Source organism: Saccostrea cucullata, unplaced genomic scaffold (genome assembly GCF_032062105.1).
Source record: "Saccostrea cucullata isolate Sc308-1 unplaced genomic scaffold, CSIRO_AGI_Scuc_v1 ctg2436, whole genome shotgun sequence".
In the NCBI taxonomy this organism is placed as follows: domain Eukaryota; kingdom Metazoa; phylum Mollusca; class Bivalvia; order Ostreida; family Ostreidae; genus Saccostrea; species Saccostrea cuccullata.
In genome coordinates, this window is record NW_026922588.1 from 33,834 (window position 1) to 57,286 (window position 23,453).

Consider the following 23,453-nt stretch of genomic DNA (forward strand, 5'->3'; position numbering starts at 1 on the left):
AGTGCAGAGTATTACTTTAAAATACATTTATATGAATAGTATAATTCAAACAAATTGTTAAATAAACGAAAATGCATATTATACATGAAGTTCATGGGAAATGGTCAGAATTCGGTCCTTACAGCGAGTGGGGAATGTGCTCTGTCACCTGCGGTACTGGGATAGAAAGGCGAAAGAAGGAAAGAAAATGTAATAATCCGAAACCACTACACGGAGGACAAAAGTGCACTGGGGCAAATACATACACTGATGAAAGATTTTGTAATATGAATACTTGCCCAGGTATGACCAAATGCTTTCATTTTCAATGTTCAATTTTATAAATGAGTGTTTGTTATCACATAAAAAAATATGTAAACATTTTTGATGTGAAGTCAATGGTGGGTGGTCAGAATTTGTTCCATATGGTGACTGGAGCCAGTGTTCTGAATCATGTAGCAGTGGAGTTCAAACACGTGTACTAGTTCGAACATGTACTGAACCGGCTCCTCTTTATGGTGGTAAACCGTGTGATGGACGTAGCACGAGAACAGAAAACAAGCAATGCAGACGACAAGGTTGTCCAGGTATAAAATTACAAATACTTAAAACAATTTGAAATGCGGACAGAGTCTGTAAGTATTGTTAAATATAAGATGACTGTTCGGAAATTATTGAGACATATGATTTAACTCCTTGAGGATCAGAGATAAATTCATGAAAATTGTTCAACATTGTACAAAGAACGAATCGAACAATTATGCAGACTTTGTAATCTCTAGTATAATTGGATAGGTTCGGGTACTATTATATACATGTATATGTCTAAGAACTTGGAGCAGCATCGATACGTCATTTTAACGTCACGTCAGGGAGACATGTTTTCGCATATGAAATGATCGGGAAGTGTCCACTCTTCTTTTTTTTTTTATCACATATTATATATCAAAATCAAACCTTTTCTTCTTTCGAACATTCTTTAAAAAACATATGTGCTATTGCGAAATCTTTGTAAAATCTTTATGTATGGGACAGGATTACCTTGCATCATGAAATGCCGACCCATGCATTGCAGATCAATGTAATTATAATATCATATAATTCTGTAATCATTGATGATCCGGACGTTTCGATTTTATTCCGATTTAAATCTTGTTAAGAAAAAATATATATATACTATTTTTATTAAGTCGTTACGTTTGGAGATGGGCTCTCTGTAGTGCTACACAAAATGTTAGCCATTCCTGCTGCTCCGCTTGACGTCCAAATCCACTCTATTGTCATTCTCAGATTTCTTTATTGTGCCTTATTTTTTATATGATCTTTGTATTTCTGATCAAAATTCGACCAAACTTACAAAACATGAAGTTTAAAAATAGTTGAAATTAGGGATGTCAACGAATATTCGAATATTCGAATATTCATTCGATGAGTTGATATTCGAATATAAATTAATGATTTGAATATTCGTTTTTAAGTATTCAAGCCTTAAAAAGAGAGAAAAAACCTGGCAAGTTTTATTAGAAATTGAATCAAGTTTGTACAAAATTATAAATCACTCCTCTTGGATTACCTTAAAGGTGTGAAGAATGTATCTATTAGAGTAATTTATTTATTTGTTCACTTAAGTAGTGATATAATAGCTTCCAGTACTAACAATCAGCTTGTATTGTTGTAAGGACACAGTTTTACAGTAAACACACGGACCCCTTGTTTATGTAAATATCATTAAAAATCATTATCAGGAAATTATAATAAGCAAAAAATAATTGCTTGTAATAATTCACCATTAGATAACTGTTCTGATTGGTATAAATTTGTAGGAGTTATCAGTGTAGACTTTAGTAAGACGATCAATTAATCTGGAACATACTAAAGAATCTTCTGAATTTTCAAAAAACAATCATTACATTTTGGATGTATACTATTCAATATTTTTTTTTAAAAAAATATAATTGCAGTGCATTTACCGAACTCTACACGAGTTTTATTCCAAAATAATAGCAAAAAACCTATACTGCTTGACAAGAGGGTGAAAATATGTATTTTATAATGCAAGGTGTATTTATTTTATCGAATATTCGAATATATTCGAATACTCCTATCGAATATTCGAATATCAATTATTGACAATTTTGACATCCCTGGTTGAAATAATATATATATGAATTGAATAATGGTCATTCATATTTGGGGTAAAAGAAGAGTTTGAACGTTGATGGTACATATACAGTGGTTGTATCATGAATGTTCGTTCAGCACCAATTTTCGAGGATTTCGTAGTTGAGCAGATCAACAAAATTTAATGTTTGTTGAATAAAGAAATGTGTTTTTCATTTGTATAGACAATGTTTTTGTCAACGAAATTACGAAACCTTGAAAACGTATATTTTACATAATCAACAAAAGTTGATACCACTGAGAATTGATGAAACCACAGTATTCTATATCCTATTTCGTGACTGCTTCGGGTAGGCATACCATCGACGTTAATTAAAGAGAAAATATTCAATATTTGTAAAATAAGTATTGCTTTTGTCAATTTCAAGTGTTTGTCAAAGGTATTTGCATTTTTTACGGGAACATGTTCTTAAAGATGAACACGATTCGTATGAGGAATCCGTCCGCCATTTTTGTTCCCGAGTCTCGCTACTCTGCAGACCCCTATAAATAGGGCAGAATTGGGTGACTGTTTAGTGTAATCAATCGACACCGGTGAAGACGGACATATGCTGTACAGTGCTCGGTAGCGAGAAAATAACGTAATATTTCGTTCTAATGCAGGAAAATAAGATACCAAATAAGTTGACAATTATAGTCGTATAAGTCAGTGCAGTATACAACAAACACAGATATACGTACAGTGGCTGGAACGTTATTGTTGACAACTTTCACGCACGATCACTTTACACGAACGATTCCGCACAATTAACGCACGATTAAACCTGTTACATGAACGATCTTTCACGTTCACGATTCTACACGTTACACGATCCTACACGATTATTAACGCAAACGCACGTTCCTTCACTCAAAATAGTTCAAAATATTTAGGAATCAATATTTTCAAAACAAAACACCGGTTAATACTTATTTAAGATTTCAAAGAATTATCAATATTATTTCATAAACCGTGAAAAAAAGACGGAAATTGATATTTTTGTAACTAAATACATGTATATGCAAGACTTAATATTTTAGATTAAAAATTATTTTTTCTAAGGTAATTTTCCGATCAAAGAAAACGGATTTTGTTCGTTCTATTAGACGATGTACATGTATGTGGGTCGTATAATTTGATTGAATTGGATATCATGATATGCAGAAAGGGGGATACGATTGAACAAAAATGGCAGCATGGAATGACTTAAATTATAATTACAAAATTTCCCCTTATGTTTTCATTGATTCAATGTCTGATAAACTTGCCAAATATTCAACTTTTTTATTTGCAGAAATTTAAAATTAATTAATTACAAATAAGCTCAAGAGGTAAACACAGATAATCAAAACTCCCGAAAATCATGCCGTGTCCATGTATATTTGTCGACTAACTAGTTATGTAAGCATTGAGAAATGTTTATTTCTTTGTAAAAAAAATATTTATTTTCAATGAACTGATTTCAAGATTATCTTGACCAAAATAAAAAGTAAATAATAATTAAAATCAGATTTTTCAAAAAGGCGTTAGAGATCCAAGTACGGTTTATCATAATATTGATCGCGCTATTTGACTAGAACTTAATATTGTACGACTTACTATATTGCTTGTCTACGGGCGATAATTAGTTCGTTCTGCATTCTATAATGTAAATAGCACTTTTTCATTTTATTTGGATTTTAATTAATAAATTTAGAAAAACAGGGAAATGCTTATTTTGCAAATAACATTCCGATAAAAACTCACAAAAGTAATTAACACGATTCTAAACGCACGATCTTGCAGGATTTAAAACGCACACGATTGAGTCTGATACACGAATGATCTCGCACGTTACACGAACGATCACTCACGATACACGAACGATTCTACACGATTGCTTTGTCAACAATAACGTTCCAGTCATTGTAGCTGCGATAAAACATAAACACAAGTTGCTGTCCTTTAAAAAAGGACTGCAATACGTGGACCATCTGCATGTTTTTTCTAACTGAAAATTCAACTAAGAAAATTTCTAGGGTAGGGAATATTCATGTAGGTTTGTTCACGTTTTAGCTCACCTCAACGAAGTTGGGGGAGCTTATGTAATACCGTCGGTGTCGGTGTCAGCCTCCCGGGTTAAGGTATGTTACTGGTGAAATTTGACAAATCAAGGATTTTTGAGAAGTATATTTTGGATAAGTACTCATATAGAGTGACTCAAAATCGCAGAGAAAATATGAGGTCATTGTGCATCTTACTGATTTACGGTACAATTAAGATTTCCTTTTTTGTACTTAAACTTTAACTCTTTTGAAAATTAGTTTAACCTTTATGAGGCTTTATCATATTTTATGAGAGTAACCACGGCATTAAATATCATTTTATTTTACGTAAAATAACTTGAATAACATTTATCATAGAACAAATCTTGCAAATTAATGCGCGCAAATTATTATGTGACCTTTTTGCACTAAAAGTAACGTATTTGGGTTATTAAAAACTAATTTGGCAATAAAACCTTTTTCTTAAATCACGCTTTTTACGACTTAAGTGCTGATCAGTCACAAGTATCGAGTACTTTAAAATAATAAAAGAAAAAGTTGGTGTCAGTGATGTTAATTTTGAAATTTTGGTCAAAATATGTGATTTTCAAGTGAAAATTGGTATAAATTTTATCTAGATTTATTTGACATATCTTCATCTTTTGGCAAAATTTGTTGAAAGAAGATGTACAATTTGCTCTAAAAATATAAATTTAGACCTATATTAAATATTCCTAGCAACATCATAGCGAAAAATATTCACCAAGTAAAAGTATGTTAGGCTAAAATTCCCAGATATTAAATTCAATAAATGTGCAGATTTGCAGAATTTTCTGCTAAATATCCTTCCTCCACAAGAAATAGTCCTTCATAAAGCTTGCTTCTTTGTAGCTTTTTGAGCAGTTTTTTTTTTTCGTTGAATGTTAAAAAATTAACATTGTTGAATTTAAATATATCAAAAAAGTTGAATTTTAATAAAATGTTTGGAAGCAAAATGATCTGCGTGAACTTTTCAAAAAAGCTGACGAGTGACATACCTTAAGGCTAGGTTTTTTGGAGCAGTTTTCTTTTAAGGTACTTCTAAGTCCTATATTGATTAAACATGCATGGAAGTTTTTTTAGTGTGTTTCATTGTATCAGTCAAAGTTTCAGATGCTGCAATTTCAGCAAAGGAATGACCAGGTTAATGTTTTTGGAGCAGGTTAACATTTTTGGTGCAGTTTTCGGTGTAGGTCTCATTTCCGAGTTACTATAAGTCCTATGTTAACCAAACTTGCATGGATGGTATATCTTAGAATGCACACTACCAGGAATGAAGAGGGTAAAATTTTTGATGAAGGTTTCATTTCCAAGTTACTGTGAACCCTATAATGACCAAGCTTGCGTGGATGGTACATCTAAGGATGCATACTACCAGGCTTGCGTCGGATGCTGAATTGAGTTAACAGGTTAAATTTTTTGGTGCAGGTTTTATTTCTAAATTACTTCGAGCCATTTGATTACCAAACTTGCATGGATGGTACATCTAAGGATGCATACTACCAGACTAGCTTCAGATGCTGAATCTGACCTACATTTTTCGGTTGAGTGAACAGGTTAAATTTTTTGGTGCAGGTTTCATTTCCAAGTTACTATGAGCGATTTAATGACAAATTTGCATGGATGATACATCTAAGGATGCATTCTACCAGATTTGCCTCGGATGCTGAATTTGACCTGCATTTTCCAGTTGAGTGAACTGGTTTAAGTTTTTGATGCAGGTTTCATTTCCAAGGTACTATGAGCCCTATATTGACCAAACTTGCATGGATGATATATCGTACTACCAGACTTGCTTCAGATGCTGAATCTGACCTATATTTTCTGGAGAAGTGAACAGGTTAAAGTTTTTTTTATACAGGTTTTATTTTCAAGTAACTTTGTTTTGCAAACTTGCATGGCTGATCATCTTAAGAAGCACGTTAATGGACTTGCTTCAGACGCTGAATTCGACATACATTTTCAGATAATGGACGTAGTAAAAGTTTTGGGCGCAGGTCTATAACCAAGAAACTATAAGGCTTATATAACTCAAACTTGCACAGATGATGTATCAAGGGATAAAAACTCTCAAAATTGTTTCAGTTGCTGGATTTTAATTACGTTTTCATGATGAAGAGCTAGTTTGAAGTTTTTATATAGGTCTATTCCAAAGTATAATATCAAAATTGCATAAATTTTGCATTTTTGGATGAACACTTTTTGTTGGTTAATTGTGTGACTTTGCCTTACTTAAAGACAACATTCGTTTAGGTGAGCTCTGCAATCTCTGATTACCCATTTTTCTACAATGATCTGCCTACTTAAAACTGATTGTAGCATCAAAGCAAAATTGTTAGATTTTATCTCCGATTAGCGACCTTTAGTTTTGTCAGTTTAGAAACTGGGGTTACGAAGTATTTTGCTACGAGTACATGTAACTCATACTGAATTGGACTTGACATCTGTTCTGTTTATATGGAAGAAACTTATTATGAAAAGTAGAGATCTGATGGTTTACGAGAAGCACATCTCTGTAGTACGCAGATTTTTTGTCAGAACCCCCCCCCCCACATTAAAAGCCGTTGCTGCAGACCGTTATATCAAACGATATTTTGTTTGCTGAAAAACTAGATTATTTTGCGAGCCTTAATGCACAAAACTTATGCCGGCGAAAACTTGTATCTTTTGAAAGGTATTTCTGTTCGTTGAATGATGTTTTTCATTCAGATTGTTACGTTACATGTATCTTTATACTGCATAACATCGTAAAATTCTTGTACCATAGAATCAATGTTTAGTTTGTATATAAAAGTGTGTGTAAAAGAAAGAAAAATGGATCTGCCAATAAATGTGTAAATGCGATATGGAGAATTAAAAGCGCGATTTGCCAATGAATGGTATATTTAAATTTGAATAAGGCGAATTTTTCTGCGGGCAAATTACCTAAGGTACGAACTTTCTAGCATTCTCGCGCATGTGTAGCCTGTCGTTTGCCCAGGGCATCCGGTTTAACCTCACTTATATATTTACTGCGTGGACCTCAGGGTCCACGCAAAAAGTAATGCAAGATAACCAGCACGAACACTGGTCGCCATTCCACGGCGATACCCGTGACAATAAAGCAGTCAGGTGTAACGAATGCGACGATTATACCTTAGTATTGATGTATCGTAGATAATGCTATCGAAAATGGCGTATGCTTATTTACGAGTCGTGTTCAGCTTTAAGGACATTTGCAACGTTTCTGGTTTTCGTATAGGATTTTTCAAGATTTTTTGAACAGGTTAAATGTTACCAAAAATATCATATCCAATTCATGTCCTTTTCAAACATCACGCCAGCCTTCCTTTATAAATTTTGTCAAATCTATGTTTTTACAATTTTCAATGCATTTCCGAAACTAAAATTTTGATAAAATGGCCCTATATTACTTTCAACCATACGTTTTCTCCAAAACCCATTTACTTCATACGGCTTATACACAAAATAATTGTTGAAACCTTATTCCCGATAACATGCATAAACTTTGGTTGAAAATGAAAATATTGAAATAAAACACAGAAATACTATCACTGTTCTTTAATTTTGATTACTTACCTTCACATTTAATCAATATTCATTATGATCAAGAGACTGGTTGTTTGTGTCTATAATTTAATTTATTGGAAGCAAACTGTCATAAAACATTTTTGTAAGGATTTATAGTAACTTTTAATGATGTCTCATTCACATAACCTATAGAATAGTTCTCATTCGGTCTACTAGCCTATCACCACTTTCAGCAAAAATTCTTTCACATCTTTGCACTTACCAGCATTCATGTACCTATTCTAAATGACGGCCTGTTGACTACCTGTCCCCTCAGCACAATGTAAACAAACTTATCCCTGCTTTTCTTTTCTAACAGTTGAGTTGAATATATCCGATAAAAAAACACACGTGCGTTTGTTTACTTCTCAGTCTGTAAAATATGCTTTATTTGTTTTCAGCACGTAGAGAATTTCATACTGGAGATCACTCTCAATGACTTTTTTCATAAGTGAGAACACTTACGTATAAATCTTTTTTTTCTCCAGAAACCCTGCGTTGGAAAGAAAAGAAATATACGCCATGTCTTAATATATTTTCAACAACCCTCGCACAGTTTAATTTATGCAATATTGAATTGCTTATTTGTATTTAGCTGTTAAGATTTAAACAATTGTGATTAAGTATGTTCTTAATTTCAACCACAGAACGGGGGGAAAGGATGTGTTGGTTCGAGCTCGAGTATTCTTCAAGAGCAAAGAAAATGCAGCATAAAGCTTTGTTCTGGTTATATAATACTTTGAGATTATACACAATCCGAGAATATTGTACAAAAATATAGCGCCTTTTCCCAGTATTTCTCCTATACCACCATTACATGTAACAGAATGAACCTGTTACTAAAAATAGTTTTAGCCGGTGCATTGACCAAGGAAAACTAATTTAATATTCGGAAGACCTTGTACAAATATATAAATTTAAATACATAAAATCAGGTTGGTCCTTAAATTCAAGGAAAACACTTTTAGAAATATACTATCAGATATATATATCTTCTATAATTTCACAACCAGCCTCTCTACGAGCATAAATAAATATGTAGCATCGAATCATTTTTTTTTAATAACGACATTTTTTCAATACTGATTACTTCTTGGCTGTTTTAAAGAATTTGTTTATCATGAAAAGTATAATAGCACTATTAATTTCAGGAACTATTGTTCATGTTATGTACCTTGTCAACTGGTATTTTTTTTTGTCTTTGTGCATCTTGTCAAAACAGTTGTAACCACAATACTGTATTTTATCAGGTTATATTAAGTTCATATGAATGTGGTTAACAGACAGCCTAAAGCAATTTTGCACCTCTGATGTTTCAGAGGTCCGTGTTTGCTCTGCTCTTGTTTTGAATATTTGTTTAATGGACGTTGAGATTGAATACTGTTCGTTATTTCCATATCCTTACTATATAGAAATTAAAATATTATTTTTCTTATATCACATCTTGTATCAGCCTGATACACCAATATCAGCCAGATAACCAAAGGCCCCAGGGCCGATAGAGAATGTGATATACATGTAGAAAAGGGCATTTTTAAAATGTTTATTATAGCATTTTTATCTGCAAAGCACATAAAAACATCAGTAGTTACCGAAACTTAGAGTATTGGAATTATAATCAGTTTTCCTTCCATTAATGATGTTTAAATATACTTCACGAACTTGACAGTGATTTCTTAAGTTTACTTTGATTTCAAATGAACATATCTCCATCCTGATTTTTCCTATTAAAGTCAATTAAGATATAAAAATATGAATTTTAATACTTTTAAACACTCGATATTCCCCCGCCTATCTTATGCAAATTCAGTATATTTTATTTATCTTTTTTAGATAGTTTTTAATATTTTTGCGAGATATTCGAATAGTTTGTTTTTATTTTCATTCCAGTACATTTATTAATTTTATAAGATGTTAAAGTATTTTGAATGTTTATAAATACGTTAAAGTTTATGATAAATAATATACCTAATACCCAATAGCTCTTTTAATGAACAAGATACTGAATTAGTTGAACAAAAGTAGCTGAAAATTGTCCTGAAAAAATATTTTATTTTTAAAAATATTTGACCTTTGAAAAATGATAAATAATTTACATATCTTTATTTGATATAATTCAAGTTCCTGGTGGATGGTCTCTTTATGGCCCATACAGTGAATGGACACAATGCTCGTCAAGCTGTGGTGATGGAATACAGGAGCGAACCCGAAATCGGACATGTAACAACCCAGTACCACAGCACGGGGGAAAAGACTGTGTTGGTTCGATTATCCTACAAGAGCAAAGAAAATGCAGCATTAAGCTTTGTTCTGGTTGTCAAAATGCTCTATAATTTAAATAATTATGTGAAAACTGTATAAAATTTTTTATCAGAGAAATTGAGAACACAAAATAGTTTGAAACGTTGCAAGAGATATGTGTAAATATAACCCATGCATTTTTACATTTTAATCGTAAAGTAACACTTTTAAATGCTTATTCTACTATCAGTGTGTTTTGATAAGTCCCTATCAAACAGGCGTGTTAATCTTAAATTACAACAACTTTACAGTTTCTTATATCACATGTATATCTAACCCTGTCTTAAAAATAACATCTCGCTTCAGCATAGTATATTACTTTTTCGACACGACCAAGTATGTTAAAAGACCGACGGCATCAAACAAAATCCAACCCTTATATAAATTTATATTCTATGATAATATAATGAAATACAATTCAATCCTTATATTAACAGTCTATATATTCTTGAGATTTCTTACGTAAACTTTGTGTTTGGTTTTAAGAATAATAAAAAAAAAACTGGTTTCATTGAATTAGTCTGAGTATATCTGTTAGTAGAGCGTTTTCGAATAAGGCGCAGATTTAGAAATTATTCTAAAATCATGGGCTAGAATCCACTGTGTGAGGCCTTTACCGACCCTTAGTACGGACGGGATCGTATTATTCAGGATCCCGTGTTGCAAATGATTACTTAATCAGGAAATTTGGTGTCCTCTGATTAGTCCAGACGCCTTTACCTGAGATGTACTTCATAAAGGATTCATATGACGTTTTGAGGGGTTTATTCGGGTTTTATCTATTGACCATCAATAGATTTGCTAAGAGTTTTTTTCGACCTATCGGATTGCGTGTTTCGAAGCATGTGTCGGTGTGAATGTAAACATGTCAGACGCCAGTACCACGGAGATTAAACGCCTTTGAAAGTAAATGGTTTGGTATTGATTGTTTAATAAAATTGTTTTCCATTCTATAGTACTGTACTAGTTGTTAAGCTGTTGAATTATAACAACTGTGAAAAGCGTTGTTACACTTTGCATTTTATTATGAGTGTTTCTATTTGATGGAGACAAGAACGAAAGTGTCAAAAGCGTCGTAAAATTCCTGATCATTTAATAAAACGGTTATTGACTGTTGAATTCAGTATAGTCGTGATTATAATGGGCTGGTAGAGATTAGTTAAACTTGGCCTTCTTCTTCGGTCAACCAATACCTGACCAGGTACGTTTAGTCACGAGTAGACCTCATTAAAAGTCAATAATGTATAATGTAATCACACGAAAAAAAAACTCCTCACTGTTCACAGGCCTTAAGTGCCAAGGACAGCACTTGTTACCCTCCACTAACGTCTCAAATTAATTGAAAAAAAATCAAGAGGACATTCATTTCATGAGTAATCACACTATTAGAGACATAAAGGTGATGTCCGAGTATTGTCTGAGATTTGTAATCTTAGGCGAAACTAATTTTGATAACATTTTTCAAAATTAATAAGATAAAAAATCTCCATAAAACTTCCAATCATTGTGCCTGAAAATTATATTTATATGTTTTATGCACAAAAATGTTTTCTTCTATAAAATAATTCAAGCTAAAATTTATAATCCTTGTAGTGCATGGTGGTTGGTCAGAGTTCGGTCCATATAAGGATTGGAGCGATTGTTCTGTGACATGTGGAAATGGAGTTCAACAAGGTGTTAGGACAAGAGTGTGTAATAATCCAGAACCCCAAAATGGCGGAAACAATTGTGAAGGGCTGAAAGACGATAAAAAGGAGAGGATATGCAACTCTCAGCCGTGCCCTGGTAGGATTTTCATAGAAAAAAATACGTTGATAAATATCTTTTTATTGGGATAAGGGTGAAAGGTATGCTAACAAAAATTCTATCGTATCGTTTTAGTGAATGGCAAATGGTCGTCATTTGTTCCATTTGGAGATTGGAGTCAGTGTTCATCTTCTTGTAACAATGGAACCAAGACACGTGTTAGAATCCGAACTTGTACTGAACCAGCTCCATTGTATGGTGGTAAACCGTGTGTTGGTCAGAGCATGTCCATGGAGACAATGATATGTAATCTAAAAGTGTGTGTCGGTAAGATTTTTATGTTTCCTGTATATACTTTTAATACTTAAGGTAGCTAAAGACACCTGACCCCCAAAAAACCTGTCAAAAGACTTTGTTGAAATTTTCACATGGCGTAAAGGGATGTGTAATGAACACTTAGTCGAAATATAAACATGGCATTGAGGGTAAATTACGGAACCAGGGGGCACTGAGTTACCTCCCCTTTCCAGTCACTCAAAAAATCATAATGCAAGAAAAATATTACACATAACAAATTTATTATGCAACATATACTAATCAAAATTTCTAAGTCCCCATGTAAGTTTTTGCTTCACACGGCTTTTATATTAAATCATTTAGACAATATAAATTAATAAGTATACAGGATAAAAAGAAGCAAAGCAATTATTTTTCACTGAATCTAATTTTATTTATAGGCTTTAACACAAAATGCAGACACGTAAAGGCACCCTAGAATTCAAAATTCGCACCGTTCAATACTGCATTTATCCTTCTTTAAAACGAATAAAGAGCAAGACAACTGCTTATCAAACAGTTCATATTATCCAAGAAAAAAAATCTTTATGGAGTTATTCCATGGATTGCGAGGTCGTCCTCTATAGTTACGCTAGATTCTACTGCTGGACAAACTCTCACTTTCCGGTCCATCTTTTCCCACTCATGATCTATAGAGTTGATATGTGGATGACATCGAAGCTTACCGAAATTGTTTATACCCGACAATATGAAGCCTATAGTACACCAGGCCTCCTTACACATTTTCCCCACTCTTCCAGTTTGTTTCTCATAATTTTGATAATTAAGTAGACCTCAATTAATTTTTAATAAGTGCAGAGCAATTTCAAGCGCAGTTAGGTTCTTTCCACAATATTGAGTAATTCTTATGCAGTAGATGTTGATGTGTCGTTGCAGTTCATGTATACGCCTTGACCATGGGCACTTCTGGTTCCGGTTTCAGTGAATTTCCCGATTAGCACGAGGATTGTTAAGTGGTATTTGTTGAAAATTTAGCGATTTTAATGATTGAAAAGAATTCAAGTAGGCTTTGTTCAGCTTTCTGACGATATTTTTTAAAGGTTTTAAGTAAAATAAACAAATACAGGGGAAGAAAATAGAACTCTCCTCTACTCTCACTAGCTTTCACCTTGTCAACTTCATCTGCACATTGTTGAACGGACATACACGGCATTTTATTCAAGCTTTTTTCTGTTTTTCGTGAAGAACTAAAGATGTAGAACACATGTAAATTTAAATAAATCTTAGATACACCCGAAAACATATGAAACTCGCACTTCATGCTTTTTTACAAAATCGGTCACGGTCAAGTTATTACATATTCGATTACAAATTTTTTTGGCCGTAACAGGTAGGCATTGAAAAATAAAGGTTAAATTGTAAGCAACTTTTTAATTGATTTTTAAGTTTTTAAAAAAAAAACTTTAAATAATAAAATGGGGACTTAGAAATTTTGGCAAGTATACATTCAATATTAAAAATTATTTTAAAACATTATTGATACTATAAACTTATTTGAACAATGGATTGACGGAATACAGATGAATTAAGGGAATACAACATGTAAAACATTTGAAATTTAACAAGTTTGACCATTTTCAGGCATACAAATTTGACACATTTAAATTCTAAAAAAAAAAAATCTGTCCAATAGAATTTTAATTTTTTATCATTATATAAAAGATTCATCTAATACAATTCTTCACTCAAAAAATCTTGGTCACATTGAGGACTAATAAAGGTACCAGATGGTCCACAACTACCCCACCCCTCCCACTCTCTTTTGGTTTCCGTCATGAATGTAAGAATAATGATTAAAATGGCTATTCAAAAAACTGCATAGCAAATTCGAAAAACCAACTGAAGAAATAAATCAGAAGTAAAAATCAATTTCTTAGTAAAAATCAATTTCTAATAAATGACTAAAGAAAATATTTTTATTAAATTAGAAATAATATACATTGTACATGTAGAGTAATAACATAGAGAGTTACCTCCCATCTCCCCTCACAACAAAACTTATAATTAAACCAATATTGAAATAATCCATAAACTAGAGGTACTGTGAGCAATGAGCTCACTAAATGATACCCCCCGCCTCCCATAATGTCGATGTGTTGCTTTATATTGTTTTACGGTAATGTGTAAAGAGGAATAACTCGTCCTATGAAATGTTATCCAGAAGCTTCTATTATGTGACGTCAGAGGTAAACAACAAATGGCAATGTCTATGTTTTGCTCTGGGAAACCTAAAATACGTGTCGAATAAAAATGTAAAATAGGAGGTGCACAACGGCAATATGTAATAAAGATTCTGTGAAAGTTTAATCAAATTTCATTCAGTGGTATAAGAGGAGTTGCGGATAAGAGAAAAGGCGTAACAGACGGACGGACGGACGGACGTACAGACGGACGGACGGACAGACAGACAGACGGACGGAAATCCCGATCACTATATACCCTCCCGCTTTTCAAGCGGGGGGTATAAAAATGAATTGTTTTTATGCGCCCGGATCGATAGATCACGGACGTATATTGTTTTTGTCCTGTCTGTTTGTCTTTTTGTCTGTTGTAAACTTTAACCTTCGCCATAACTTTTGAACAATAAGAGATAGGGACTTCATATATGGTATGTATACTTCAGTAATAAAGTCCTTTCAAATGACATCAAGGTCAATGATCTTGTGACCTTGACTGTGACCTTTATGCTAAAAATAGCTTCCACTGTTTGTCATAACTTTTTAACCATAGGAGATAGGGACTTCATATTTGGTATGCATACTCAACTAATAAAGTCCTTAAAAACAACGACAACGTCATTGATCTTGTGACCTTGACTGTGACCTATATGCTAAAAATAGCTTTGACACTTTCTGCCATAACTTTTGAACCGTAGGAGACAGGGATGGGATGCATACTCCACCGATTATGTTCTTTCAAATGACACCATGGTCAATGACCTTGTGACCTTGACTGTGACCAATATGCTAAAAATAGATTGTTTGAACTGTTGCCGCCGGGCGCATGGTGTTTCACAAACACATCTTGTTTTTTTTTGAAAATTCCATGACAAATATTAAAATATAAATTTATACCTCAACAATAGATACTTGAACAAAAATGTAATTAAAAAACATATAAAAAATGTTCAACATGAACCCTTTTGATTACTTTCATGCAAACAAAGTCTATGTTTTCTAATAGATTTCTAAAAAAATATATTGTATGAAAAAAAATGTTCAATACAATGTCTCACTCAGAAATCTTGGCCACATTGAGAGATAATTAACTATAAAATTAAAAAATGGTCTTATACCCCCTTTTATGTATCTCATATTTTTTCATTGCAATGTCAAAACCCCCCTTATTATTAACATGTCAAATGTATGCTACTTTGTCCGAAAAAAAAAAAGATTTTGGTCATACAGAATTTTAAAAATCCATCTGACATAACACTGCACTATTCACAAAATTCTATTTCAGAGAATAATAAGAATATCATTGGAAAAATTATGATAAGTGCTCTTTCAAATTGATCAAAAGTCATTTTATTCCATGAGCAGGTAGGATAATAATTGTCCTTGACCTGACGCATACATTAACTATACATATAAATTAAAAACAAAATGACAATGCTGCACCGGGACATAACACTTGACAGAGAACATTTTAAATAAAAAGTTAAAAAAAAAGCATAAATATCTGGAGCAGCTTATTAACAAACCTGAAAAACACTAACAAGGTAGATTATGCATAATATATGTTGAGTGGCCTATTATTGAACCCGACATCACAAGTCGACATATAATTATGCATACATTTTTTAACAAAAGAATAATCTACTGCAGCGTAATACTGCAACTGACATAAGCAAAACATAACATAGTACATTAAACATGAAAAATAAAAAAGGCTGCATATGGGGTGATCTATTACCACACCAGACATAACACTTACAGGGTAGATTATACATGAAAAATTGGGGGAAAATCTATATGTGGAGTGATTAGTTACCACTTTTGATGTAACACTCAATCAACAGATACATATAATATAAAACTGACAAAGAAAAGTAACTTTAGTCTATTGACTATGTTAGTTCATTTTCAACAAGCGATTCTTGTCCTGCTCTTTTTGGAAGGGATGGAAAGTCATTCTTCGGTCGAGCTGCAGTTGATGAATCATCATCAGCATGAATGGTCTGAACCTCTTATTCATATATATTGTACTCTGTACTTTATGAATTTATCTGTAATATATAAAATTTAACAAATACAATATTATCTGCAGTCAACATCAAATATATTTCTCACAGTGTTTATATCCTATACATGTATATAGAATTTCGGTGAACATCATGTATATGTAACAGGAAAAGAGAAAATGTATGGATTGACCGGGAATCAAACCCGAGACCCCGGCATCACTAGTCATATGTGCTATACCGACTGAGCTACCCTGTATGATATCCACGACCCAAACCATTACATACATGTATATATATATAACTTGCAGAAGTTAACACCTCATACATGTAAATTGCCAATTTTCAACACTTATTAAATTTGGCATAGCAAAATCTTAATGATGACTTAACCATTATCACTATTATACTGACAGCAAGATCCCCTGGTCTGCTATCCAGCGTCAAAAATGCATTTCAACTGGTCCTGTTAAACATTCTTCATCTCTAGCTATCCAACAAGACTCCTTGGCCTGGTTTCACAATTAACGGAGGCCAACATCTCTATTTCCTCAAAATGGCGACACCAAATAGGTGAAGTGTTACATGTAAAGGTGCTGCGATTTACTACATCAGGGTTGGATGGTCATAAACCAGAAAGAAACATCTTGATGGCTGAAAAAAAGAGATTAAATAAATACACTGTATACCAGCAAATCTAAAATTTTATTTAATTATATTAGTTGACTGGCAAATCACTTTTTTACAAGAAAATCTTGCACTAAAATGCCCCACTACCTTACTAATATTCAACTATATTACAGCAGCAGTAATATAAAGATTTGTGAATTTCATCAGACATGCCAACAGTTTTAATGTTTACCACATTGACACAGTTTTTCCCAGAGAAGAAAAACAAAAATAATCTGTCCCTAGTGTACAATTATGTCAATATCTTGGAAATAAAAATAAATTATCTGTCCGTCATTGCAAATAAATAATCTGACATCCAAGAAATTTGCCCCCCCCCCCTCAAATGACAGTTCTTTACATTCTCTGAAATTACTAAAGTGATGTTTATTCGTCATGCTGAATTACAATAGACCTATTATTATGAAAGAAGTTTGAAATGAATTGTTATTTCATATTTATATTTATATGACTTACCAAGAGCTACTTTCGGCCTCTCTATCGTATTCCTTTCAGGGCCGGGCTTTCCCCTGGAAAGTGTTGGTAAACCCATAAATAGTACAGCACTTTCAGTCACATTTAGGCCTGTAAATGTATTGATACAATAAAGTACCGGGTCACCATCGCTTTCAAAGTTGGAAAAGATACAAACGATTGCCGTTATCACTGTGACTGTAAGCATATAAACTGGTTTGTCAAGTTCCTCATTTCAGCAAATCTTCGTCCTTCCTTCGATTTGATGTCATTTTATGATTCACACCAGCTGCGTCGTCTGCTTTGGAATAGGGGTGCAAGTCGTTTGCGATGTACGGATATTTTATTTTGTAAAAAAGTTTTAGTGTTGTCCTGTTTCTTAAAATGTTATTATTCTTTCATTCGCTCTAATTTACTTGATCTACCTTTACCGCAGAGCCTTCCTATAACGTTTCCCGTGTACTTTTCTCGGAGCACGTTGTCCACCATATTGAACTATGCGCATTTCCAGATAAGCGAACCGAAAAATTCTTAATTTAGAATTCACATGCAATGTCACGTGATCGCTATCCGTAGCTACGTTTAGATTCATTGAAACTCTGATAAGATAGATTACTCTTAATGACATGAATGCCTTTCATTTCTTTATAGATTTGCCAAGTTGAAGTGTCTTTTTTATCCAAATTTGCCCCACAGCCCATGCTATAATTGTTTGTATTTAACTTATAAAAAGTATTTTATTTTGAAAAAATCATTAGGGTTCTAGCTTTCAGAATTTCAAAATTAATTCCAAATAAGGTATAATTCGGTGAATTGCAATGCGAGCTGTTCAGACCGGCCCTATGAATGGTTTTTATCATATCTTTGTAGTAAATGGCCAATGGTCGTCATTTGTTCCATATGGTGACTGGAGTCAGTGTTCTTCATCTTGCAACAATGGAACCAAAACACGTGTAAGAATCCGAACTTGTTCTATACCAGCCCCATTTGATGGTGGTAAACAGTGTGTTGGTCAGAGCACGTCCACAGAAACAACGACATGTAACATTCAGCCATGCAGTGGTAAAAAAAAATAACGAATAAATTTTCTTTTGCCGATAGCTGATGTATATTTTCCATACCAAAATAAAAATTAATTAAAAAAGAACTTTTTTTCGTAAGGAATAATAAAAAAGATTATTTCATAGTCCTTACAAATTGTGTTACATGTAAATAGTAGATTGATATGTGTAATTATATTTTTTTAATAATAGGATTCGGATTTTGAATCAAACGTAAACACAATCCACAAATGTTTTAAATAGACAGGAAAAGCAATTTGAGGGTTATGATCAACAGGTCTATAGAATGCGTATATACACTGTAGTATATAAATTACGCCATAACAATAGATCTATTATTTTTTAACTGACAGTATACATGCATACATGTATATCAAGTTGAAGAATCTTACAGACGGCGAGGCATAGCCGGACTAGTGTAGAATCCTCAATGTTCGTGGGGGACTAATGTTCGTAGATTTCATGGGTCACCCCTACCCACAAACGTACATCCCCACGAAAGTTTATATTGTAAATCTGTTAATTCATTGAACTATTGTATTTACAAGCATCCAACAAAATTTAAACCCCGCGAACATTGACCCCAATAAAGTAAATAATTCAAGGGTTTATCTGTTATAGATCAGTTTGCTGTTAGAATATCTCTTGACACTAGGAAAGAAAATTTAGATTAGTTATTCATTTTCTGGAGAAAAAAAAAAGACATTAACGCAAATCTGACTCGTAACAACGATCATCAAGGTTGGGGGATTAGAAAGTTACTATAGCAAACTAGAAACAAATCTTGTTAAAAAAGAAAAGGTCTCTCGCTCTTGTATTTCTATATGATTGTGCAATAACATGAAAGATTTTCAAATCAAAATACAGGAAAATGAGTGCTAGTATGAAAGTGTATGAGAATTTGTGTATGAGAGAGAGAGAGAGAATATATGTGTGTGTTTAAGGAGGAATGCTACACCAAATTTTTATTTTATAGATCTGTGAGTCAACCTTTTTAAACAATGGTTTCAGCATTGAAAGGCCGACATTAGCTCTCAATTATTTTTTATGATTTTTTTGTATTTTTTCAAAGAAAATGAAAAAAAATATTTCCATCAAAATAAGACGTTTTCTTGTTAAAATTTCGCTGTAAATGAATGCATCACATTAATATCTAATAAAATATGTGTAGAAAAGCTGTATAGATATTATTTTTTTTAAATAAAAAAAATATTTATGAAAATAAAACACACCATTTATGAATATTTTTTAAAGTTGTGGTTAAAATCTTCAGAAAACCAGTCACAACTGGGGAAAACGTGTTCTTTAATCATATTTATAAAAGAAATTGAAACGAAATGGCCAAATTTTATTGGAAATAAATATATTTCCCTAAGAACACTAGTTAGATTAAGTGTAATAAGGATTAAAACATTAATGAACCTGACGATAAAATAGATTTCTTCATTGTTAATACATGAACAGGCAGTAAATTAGCATTTATTTTAATTTTGTATTAATTTTGATCGGGATCAGTTTAATTTTGATCGGGTTAGGTCCAAATATTAAAAAAAATAATTTCTCTAAAATTTTTCAATTTCATTTCAATTTCTTTTAAAAATATGATTGACATACATGTTGTACTCAGTTGTGGCTAGTTTGATGGTGATTTAAACCATATGTTTAAAAAATATTCACAAATAATGAGTTATTTTCATAAATATTTTTTTATTAAAAAAATCAAAAAGTCTAACCAGCTTTTCTTTACATATTTTTTTAAAATATAAATATGATATAATCATTTATAGCAAACTTTTAACTCGAAAACATCTTAGTTAGATGTAATTAATTTTTTCTTTTTCTTTGAAAAAAAAAACATAAAAAAAATTCATATAAAATATTTGAGAGCTAACATCGAACTTTCAATGCTCAAAGCCTGTTTTAAAAGGATGACTCAAAGATCTATAAAATAAAAAGTTGGTATGGCATTCCACCTTAAGAGAAAGTAGTGGTGTTTTTGTGGTGAGTGCATTTGTACCAAACGGAAAAAAGGTGCTAGAAAGTCTCTTTGACGTGTTTTAGATATGTAATAAGAAAACGAAATATAGCAGTCATTTAATCACACATCCTTCTGTAAACTAAGAAGAAGTAAGTTAAAGTTAATGCAAGATTTACAAAAGTGGACAATTTTGTATTTACCTTGAGCTCCAAGTTGTGAATTCAAAATTAAGAACATGATACTCCTTTTGCAATAAAAAATATAGAAGTGCGACATTTCCATCCGAGGGAAAATTGATGATACAGTTATCTTTCAATGAACTCCACCTCTTTTTCTTCTCTGTATACCTCTTTAAAAATGGAAACTTTCATCTTTTATTTTCTCTCTATATAGTGTATACTCGGAAATAATCGAAAGTCTACTGCATTTACTATTCTGCATACAGAACTTACAGATGATTTTTTGTGAAAGTACTTTTATTTTCATTTTAGAACAAATATTTTTTTCACGGACTTCGACCATTATAATTGCTGTGGTGTCAACAATTCTGGTATTTCTGGTTCCTACACTTATTTTCTTTTATTGTCGAAGCAAGAAAACAAGTAAATCAGCACCAACAACCCAAACTCAATCAGAGATATACGAGGAAATCCACAATATGGACATTATGAGCAATCATTATGTCCCCTCATACGCAGAATACATACTTCATCCTAGGCTCATAAACAGATATCACCCAAACGCTACAGTTCAACCTCTTTTTATTAATGTTGAAAGAACGGGACCCAACATCAGCAATCGTAGAAATGAATATCACATTAGTGAGATAACTGAACAGGGTGATGGGGATCAGACAAATAGAGAATCATTGCTTAGTCTTAAAAACAGCTTGGGACCAGATGACGAAAAAGAAACGAAGTTGGCAATTCGCTCAAGTATCAAAGCAGAAATCACCAGTGATGACACGGAATTAAGAAATTTTAGTAAAGATGGGTTTTCTGTTGATGAATATCAAAAACCGATGTTTAAAAGAAGAAACAGCTACATATCAGTTTTGCCTGACGAGTCTAAGAAAGAGGACGAAACAGTCATTGAAGAGCAACGAGATTATCTGGAATGTTTCTATGACAAGGATGAATCAGTTAAATGCAAAAGCACGGATTCGAAATTGCCTAGTCATTCTAATGAATCTTTGAACAACATTGGTGATGTGGCATAAAGGACAGGAAATATTCCGAAGGGAAAAAGACAGTCTCCATGAAAAATATAAAGTTGACTATACATGTATTATGTATTAAAAAAAACTGTTCAACATTTGTTACTTCGATATATTGTCTAACATTTATGGGGGGGAAACAAAAGCCTACAGCTATAAGGCTAAAACTATACGAAATCTTTGAAAACTGACCAGGTTATAATGTATGTTATCATTATATTTGTTTTTCATCCTAAAGTTCATAAAATGTTTTATTTGATATTTGTTATTAACTATGTATTTGTTATGATATAATATGTTCATCATAGTTTGTCCTTTAGCTAATCATTTGTACAGTTTCAATGACTTTTTTGCCTTATACAGTTTTCAATATATGTACAGTATATATTGCATGATTTCAAAGCCTTTATTTAACTACTGCTTGACTTTTTTTTAAAGAGCGGACATTTTAGTTTCCATTTTGCAGGTACGTACACTGCCTTCTGTTGAGATTGCAGATAAAATGTTTATATTTGGGCATGTTTATTATTCTATCAAGATTGAGTCGAGATTTTTTTTTATTTAAATTGCAGTAGGTAAAAAGGGAAAACAATAATTTATATTTTGATACTGCCAGTATAGAGTAATATCAGAGAATAAATCCTGCACCATCCGTAGAAATATTCAAACAAACACTATTAAATACATGTACATGTATTTAGATATTTTATGGTTTAGCCTATAAAACTGTGAATGATTTAAATGTTTATTGTTATCTTTTTAAAATAAATATTCACAATTCATTTCATAAATTTCGTTTCATTTTATCAATGAACATCTCTAGATATTTTAAGCATTTATGTGAAAAATTCCTGATTTTGTGTAAGGTCTGGACGATTTCTATATAGTGAAGTCCAGAGCGATAACAGTGAACTGCTATAAATACACAGGATAAACAAGGTGCTAGTCCTTCTGACCAAACAGATAATAGCATTTAGACAAACCCATGAAAAAAATGTACAAAACACGTGGTTTTAAAGTTTTTTGCTCAAAAGATTTTTTAGAACAAACTCTTTGTAAAATTTATGCAAATTTAAGAATAATATAATATTTATGACAATTCTACCTCGAACAAACACGACTCTTAAGCATAGAACACGTTTTAAGTGTAAAAATCTGTTACCATAGGAGATAGGAATCCCAAAAGTTAATATATCGTTAAAATTTTGATATAAATATACGGAAATTTTAAAGTTTTTTTAGCCTGACATAAACGTCTTATTGAATGGATGCTTGTCTTAATTTTTACTGACTGTTTATTACAAAATCGGCAATGACAATATGCAGTTTCTCATATGCGAGGTAAGATATTGGGATAAGTCGCATTCATGTATACATGTAATTACGGTATTCTCTTTACTCCGTGTTTTACGTCTTTTCTTATTGGTGCCGTAAGGCGGAATAGGGTAATAAACATTCTGCTCTCATGAAACCCGTGATATTTTAAAACTATATAGTCCATACGATAAACACTTACAAGTGTCAAGTGGATCTATAGACATGAAATTCAAGCATTATCGATGAAAATCGGACGGCTAAACAAAATTTTATTCCAACATATAGTTTATTCTTGTCAATTTTTTTAATTGAACTTGATAAGGACTTGCTAGTGTGATTTATTCCTCCGTAAACGTTTACATTGTATCATGCATTTTT

The 23,453-nt window shown here is 32.3% G+C and overlaps 1 protein-coding gene across 1 annotated transcript; it reads left to right on the forward strand.

The window, feature by feature from the left end:
* The first annotated feature begins 403 nt into the window (after positions 1-403).
* On the forward strand, positions 404-21,811 carry LOC134262001 (A disintegrin and metalloproteinase with thrombospondin motifs 12-like). Its single transcript, XM_062744384.1, has 7 exons — positions 404-566; positions 9,895-10,086; positions 11,464-11,500; positions 11,668-11,859; positions 11,956-12,147; positions 18,374-18,565; positions 21,034-21,811. The coding sequence occupies exons 1-7, from the start codon at positions 495-497 to the stop codon at positions 21,759-21,761; spliced, it is 1,605 nt and encodes a 534-aa protein (XP_062600368.1). The 5' UTR covers positions 404-494; the 3' UTR covers positions 21,762-21,811.
* The last annotated feature ends 1,642 nt before the right edge of the window (positions 21,812-23,453 follow it).

What these genes read in the sequence shown, in the direction of transcription:
- LOC134262001 (XM_062744384.1), top strand. Translation starts at nt 495, where the DNA reads ATGGTGGTAAACCGTGTGATGGACGTAGCACGAGAACAGAAAACAAGC. An exon ending in TAATCTAAAAGTGTGTGTCG is followed by an intron (nt 12,148 to 18,373) that starts GTAAGATTTTTA and finishes ATATCTTTGTAG; the next exon opens with TAAATGGCCAATGGTCGTCA. An exon ending in TAACATTCAGCCATGCAGTG is followed by an intron (nt 18,566 to 21,033) that starts GTAAAAAAAAAT and finishes TTTTCATTTTAG; the next exon opens with AACAAATATTTTTTTCACGG.